Source organism: Barbus barbus (assembly GCF_936440315.1).
Source record: "Barbus barbus genome assembly, chromosome: 4".
Taxonomy (NCBI): domain Eukaryota; kingdom Metazoa; phylum Chordata; class Actinopteri; order Cypriniformes; family Cyprinidae; genus Barbus; species Barbus barbus.
The window spans coordinates 41,259,917-41,266,820 of NC_136732.1; the positions used below are offsets into that span (position 1 = coordinate 41,259,917).

Consider the following 6,904-nt stretch of genomic DNA (forward strand, 5'->3'; position numbering starts at 1 on the left):
AATGTCTTTTGTATGAGGTCCTTTAGCTCTTGCAGTTTTCTCTCACACTCATTGGCTGTTTTGACCAAGTCAGACTTTTGCTGCTCGCTCAACTCCTCTGCATCAGAGTTTTCTTCAATACATTGCCCCTGTACATCATCATTGGCTTCAAGAACTTTGCCAGCTTCTGCAGTGAGCTTCTTAAAAATGTCTCTGAGCTCCTCTTCTGACATCATTGTATGCATTCGTAGCACATTATTGGCCAGACGGGAAAACTGACGCTTCGCTGATGTCCTTGCGGTCTTTAGCTGCTCCAACAGTAATGAATCAGCCATTTCAATCACAGTAGCAGGGCAGGAACAGTCTTTATTTGTCTCTATGGACACGTGTGGTCACTTTTCTGGTCCTTCTCCAGTCTTTAGTGGCGGTTTTTCACTGTCAAGTTGTGACTTGTTTCTTGTGCAATTCCCCACTTGAAAAGGACAGTCCCTCCACATGAAGATCTTAACTGGATTTCACTCAATAAACAGCCATGGGACCAGTTGTTTGTCTTTTATTTACCATTCTTTGATGGGCAGTAAACAGGTGAAAAACCTCAAAAGAGAGATGACAAATACAAGATCATTATTTGAGTTGACAGCCAAATCAAATAAACAAAATTATTCACATTCACCTCAGATAAACACATTACTGCTATTACAAGGGTTCCATTTTTTATTCTAATCAATAGTTTTACCTTCCATTGGTTTAATATTTAGGTTAATTAATAGGTCTCATTATATTTTTAGCCAAACTGCGTTTCCATACTTTTTAGCCAAGTTAGTAGATCTTACAATTTTAACTGAGTTAAGAACTTGGTTTATTGAGATTTCTACAAAGTTTAAATTACTTTTAACCATCTCAAACACATTCTTTGTCAAACAATAAATTTGGCTTTTCTTACTTTCCCTTTTTACCCTACAAACAACATTTGAAGTTACAAACACCACTGCAAAAGTCCTCCCAAAGTCAAAAGGAGTTCAGAGTCTGTGTTTTCCAGAGTATCATTAGCACTGCACTGCTTAATTCAGTCTAGCCAAACATGGCCAATATGGCACTTACCGGCTGTCCTTCACTGTTTTGTGGAGGGCTTGGTTTTGCACAGTCACCTTGATGACAAAGATGAAGTTTCCTTGGTCTAGTGGTGCTATAAATGCTCCTTTCACTGTGGTCTAAAGACAACAACAGAGCCAGGTACTGGCACGCTCAGATTGCCTCAGATTTGTTCCACCTGGTTCTCCACTAATTGAAGGAGGAGGAGTTTCACCACTGAGGAGCTCCCAGGCGGTTTGTCAATGTGTGTGTGCAGTAGATGTATGTTTCTTGTGTGCGTTTCATCGTCAGCTCTGTGTCTGAACATGTTTGTTCAGTGCTGTGGATCCTCCTCTAACAGCTAACCAGAAGAACAAACTGCAGGAGGAGTTATACGTAGTTAAACGCTACTTTTATCATTTGAACAAATCCTCAACATGCTTCATATAAAGAGCGTGATTTGTTAATGTTTTGTGCTGTATGTTTTTTCTAAGAAGTGTTATTCTTGTTATTCTTGTTAAAGATGGTGGAAGGATTTTCTGCAGCTACAGGTATGAAATATCTTCACTCAGACTCAGATTATATATGTTGTTGTTGTTGCCAAACTGATTTTATTCCATGATTGTCTGAGATGATTTACTTTGCTCTATGTTTAGGCTAGATTTTTATGGAAAAGTTTCTGTTATCTGAGTCGTCCAGCCTAACAAACTTTTACGTATTCTTAGTTTTAAAGCTCTTTCACACTGAACATAACTAGAAATACAGAGAAACAGATCAAATGTGAATAATCATTTTACACTAAAAGCACGAGTAGCCAATATCCATTGGACTGAAGAAGCAAATTCACAAAGTCAAAGTTCAGTAGTAGTTCCCTTGCTGTCTATGGAGGGTCAGAAAGCTCTCGAATTTCATCAAAAATATGTTAACTCGTGTTCCGAAGATGAACAAAGGTCTTATGGGTTTGGAACAACATGAGGGTGAGAAATTAATGACAGAATTTTCATTTTTGGGTGAACTATACCTTTAAGATAATTTTTGAACGCTCAGACTTTTTCTTTGCAAGTTAAGAATATTTTGGATATTGGAAATTTTGAAAATGAAGACTGGAAGGTGAATATAAGTTATTGAAGGTTCAATAATGAAATTGTATATGAAATATTTTAATTTGGAATATCCCCAGCTTAAATGTTTACTCCAACCCCTAAATGAAATTGTCATTAAACACTTACCCCCACGTCGTTCCAAACCCGGAAAAGCTTCGGGCGTCTTTGGAACATAATTTAAGTTATTTTGGATGTAAACCGGGAGGCTTGTGACTGTCTCACTGACAGCCAAGTAAATAACACAGAAAAGGCCCAGAAAAGTATGAAAAACATAAACATAATCAAAATGCTCCATCTGCCATCAGCGGTTTAATTGTAACGTTTTGAAGCAATGAGAATACTTTTTGTACGGAAATAAAAAAAAATATTGGGACAATTGCACAAATTTTTGCGTGAAAATTTGCGTACGGACGTTTTCACGAATAAATCCCGATTCATCAAAAACTTTCTTAGTAAAATTTATTCTAAATGTACTAAAAAATTCAAGAACAACTTATACCACACATACGCAATAATCATGTACGCCCGGGGCCTTATAAGCATGTATAAAGAACCCCACATATAATTAGATAGGTTATGTACAGGGTGGGTGAAAAGTAACTAGACGTTAAAATTGATAATAAAGTATAGAGGTCCAATTATATAAATATATATATATATATATATATATATATAAAATTAGAGGTCCAAACAACAAATCACCTGATCTTTCCTTATATAAACGGTGATTATTGTTTCTCACCTTGTGTTTGGAGGCATGGCACACTTGGTACTGCTTGAAGACATTGCGCACAGATATGTTTGCTGAGAGTGACGGATGGCTGTTCAGTTGCTTTTAAATAACACATTTTTTCTGGCTTCCACCTCCGACAGCAAAACCTCACGTTCATTATCGTTAAAGTTATTTTTCTTTGTCTTTTGTTTCAGTGCCATAATTGTCTTTGGACTAGTGCTGCTTTGCGGAAAGCCCTTATATGGAGCTGGTGTGGGCGTGTATTATGCTAATCACTAACCTCGTGCACGCGGGCGCTCTTTTAGAAGACTCCAGATTCACTAACAGAAGAACGAGTTTAAGAACAAGCACATGTGCGTACGCACCTGTTGTGAATTAGGCGGAAAGTTTTCGTGAGAAGTTCAAATGTGCGTATAAATACGAAAAACATATGCACTTATTAGTGAATGAGACCCAATGACTTTATTGAACAATTTGTGTCCTCCGTGTCAGTGAAGCATCATTTTGGAGAGTATCCGCTGAACGCAAACTGTGTACACTGTTCTGTGTCAGCCGCGCCACACGGCGCTTCATAAAATTCAGATTGAGCCACTGATGGCAGATGGACTATTTTGACGATGTCTTTCATACTTTTCTGGGCCTTGACAGTGTTATTTACTTGGCAGTCAACGAGACAGTCACAAGCCTCCTGGTTTTCATCTAAAATATCTTAAATTGTGTTCCGAAGATGGAACGACATGGGGGTAAGTGATTAATGACAAAATCTTCATTTTGGGGTGGAATAACCCTTTAAAGGGGTCATATGATGCTTTTTTAAAGATCATTATTTGGTGTAACAGAATATGTTGATATGCTTTAATGTTCAAAAACCCCATTAATTTTCAAATACTGTACATTATTGTGGGTCCTCTATGCCCCTTTGGTTTTGAGACTTTAGTCTTTGCAACTTCAGGGATCTTATCTAAGCACAATCAGCTTGTAACACTCCAAAGAGAAAGGAAAACTGGAAATCATATGACCTCTTTAAATATACAACCATGCTGAATATCAGCTCCAGACTTTTAGAAGTGTAATTATCAGAAAGAAAATTGTTAAAATTGAGCATTTTGTTTGATATAAAAATAAGATAATAGCCCTTACATTATTAAGATGTGTGTTTTAAATGTTCTGTAAATAAAATAGTTATTAAGAATAATTCAATAAGATAAAAAAGAGAACAAAGAGGTCTGGTTTACTAGTGAGTGAAGAAAAGTTAGTTTAGGGTTAGTTTAGGGTTATGCATGATATTTTAGGGTATCCATCCATGGAAGCATGTTATGCTTACTGTTTATTTAATGTTTGTAGAATACTGCAATAAAGTTGCATATTAACATTTCACAATAGTTAACACTTTTAAACATTTTTATTAAATCCTGGTTATTGCAAATTTCTACATGTTACACATCATTTGTAGCCTACCAAAATAAATCTATGTAACATCATTAAGAACTAACATGATCTAACATTGGACAAAGGTAGGCCTATATTTGTAAATGAACATGAATCAAGATGAACAAATGAATGAAAAATATATTCATTAATTCATGTATACAGCCTTGCTTTAAAGTTCATAATCCCATTATATAATCATTTAAATAATAATCCTGTGCACTCAAATTGAGTCTCATTGTGAATCACTTTGAATCTTTCTGAATGAACAACATTTATTCCTAAATCAAACTGAAAACCTACGCACCACAAATCAAATCGATTCACTTTTATCTCAGAGACAAGTTCAAATAGTCAAATAGTCTTGCTGTCATTTACAACTTAGCAAAACATATTTTCACTTTGTTTGTGAAATACAGACAAACTATATTTGATGTTTTCATACTCTTGACCTCCAATAAGAAGAGTAACATCTCCACCTGATGTCTCAGATCATATTTTTATTTAATTTTGTCAGCAATCAGCTTCAGTTCAGATGATCCAGTGATCCGGATTCTTCTGATGGGCAGGAAGGCTTCTGGGAAAAGCTCATCTGGAAACACCATACTGAGAGAGAGAAAGTTTACAGTCCAAAATAATAAGAAGAAACATAAAGCTGAAAATGAGTCTGAAGTGTGTGAGTGTCCAACACAGATCAGTGGGAAGCAGGTTGCTGTGATTGATTGTCCAGATCTGCTGGATCCAGATCTGAATGAAGAGCAGCTGGAGAAGATGAAAGAGCAGCTGGTCTCTCGATGTTCAGCAGGTCTCAGTGCAGTTCTGCTCACCGTTCCTCTAGACAAACCTGTGCAAAATGAGGAACAGATCCTGGGTTATATTCAGTGTTTATTTGGTCCTGAAGTTCAGAAATACATCATCGTTCTGTTCACATGTGGAGATGATCTGGAGGATCTGGATCAGACGATTGATGAATATCTGAAACACAAAGATCATGAGGATCTCCAGCAACTGGTGACTGAATGCGGAGGAAAGATTCACTGTTTCAATAACAAGAGAGAATCAGATGATCAGATACAAGAACTACTGCAGAAGATTGAAGAAATGATGATGGAAAGCGGTGGGATATTTATGATGGAACAAATGAAGAGGAGAAGCAAAGATGCTCCTCGTGTCGATTGTAAGTTCTCTTGTATATTTTTGACATTATAAATGACATTAATAATAAAAACATGACAGACTGACTGTTCAAGTCTAAGTCACTCGTATGTTGCACTGAACAATGATTTGATATTTTTGTTGTAGTTTCAGAGCGGAAAGACCAGGTCAGGCTGGTTCTGTTGGATCTGGCAAAAGAGTCACTGCAAACACCATCGTCGGCAGAAACATGTTTAAATCATAAACACAGTGTCATTCAGAAACTAGTGAGAGAATCAACAGAGATATCTCAGTGATCAACACACAACATCACAGCTGTTTGTGAGTTCAAACCAAACGCAGTTATGTAAAACAAATCACTAACTTAGTACACATTACTAACTATTGGACCATTTCAGTATTGAACTAAGTTGAATTTAAGTCTACATATAAGCTAAATATTCACAGAAGTCTGCGATCAGGAAGAACGGAGCAGACTGATTGAATGACATCAGCTCATGTTTTATCTGAGAGACTTCAATCTTTAGACAGATATGAGGATGTTTGACATTTACACTCGTTTACAAAGAGCAAGAACATTATGAGAATAAATGACTCCACAAATCTCAGTTTGCAGCGCTGCATGCTGTGTATACCAAAAACATATCTAAATGCTTGTTTTTGTGTCAATATTTGCTGATTGCTTATTTCTGAACACAGTCATGAATGTACTACAGCAACACATTAGTTCATGTACAGTATTTCATGGGAAAGTAGTTAAAAATGGCTTCTTTAGATGGTATTTACTGTTAAAGTCATTCAGAAGCTTTAGTTCGGTATAATTTAAGACTATAAAGTAAGAGTGATTATCTCTTGGCTAGCGTTTCCTTTTTTTGCACTCAACACTAATTAATTGTCAATTTTACTAGATTAAAAAAGTGGCCTGTTATTGTAGACTTTGTGGTCTACTATGGTAAACATTCTTAAATAAATGCTGTAATGTCTTTGTCAGTGTCTTCAATTTCAATTTCTTTCCCTCAATTTCTTTGGATATATATCCCAGTATTTGTTTATTTTTATTTTTTTTTTTAAATATATCCCATAGCTAGTTTTATCATAGCAAATATAATTCAATAGATGTTATTTAAATGTAAATAGTAGTTATGTGGTCGATATTTACACCTCGGTATTGAAGTACATTGTAGTGATATTGTATTTTATAAGTATATTATTGATCATAATCGAAATTGTTCTATATGTTATTGAGACAGTATTGCACATGCATGCTTGAACAGATAATTTTACAACATTATTTTTACATTAATATGTATTTAAGATACTATTCCATGGATAACTGCAGCCCAATCACAGGCTCATATTTCTGGTGCAACTGCTCCTTTAATAAATACAGCCAATAAGATTGAGGGGGAGGGTTTAACAGCGCTGTTCTTCCGGT

At 35.8% G+C, this 6,904-nt stretch overlaps 1 protein-coding gene across 1 annotated transcript; it reads left to right on the top strand.

Moving 5' to 3' along the window:
* The first annotated feature begins 1,392 nt into the window (after window positions 1-1,392).
* LOC306866462 (uncharacterized protein) lies at window positions 1,393-6,454 on the top strand. Its single transcript, XM_079411690.1, has 4 exons — window positions 1,393-1,446; window positions 1,574-1,601; window positions 4,832-5,491; window positions 5,617-6,454. Exons 2-4 carry the CDS (start codon window positions 1,574-1,576, stop codon window positions 5,763-5,765), a joined length of 837 nt encoding a protein of 278 aa, XP_079267816.1. The 5' UTR covers window positions 1,393-1,446; the 3' UTR covers window positions 5,766-6,454.
* The last annotated feature ends 450 nt before the right edge of the window (window positions 6,455-6,904 follow it).

Excerpts from the sequence above, each read along its gene's own strand:
- LOC306866462 (XM_079411690.1), top strand. The coding sequence starts at position 1,574 with ATGGTGGAAGGATTTTCTGCAGCTACAG. Across the intron at positions 1,602-4,831 it reads AGGATTTTCTGCAGCTACAG|CAATCAGCTTCAGTTCAGAT; the intron begins GTATGAAATATC and ends TAATTTTGTCAG. Across the intron at positions 5,492-5,616 it reads AGATGCTCCTCGTGTCGATT|TTTCAGAGCGGAAAGACCAG; the intron begins GTAAGTTCTCTT and ends TTTTTGTTGTAG.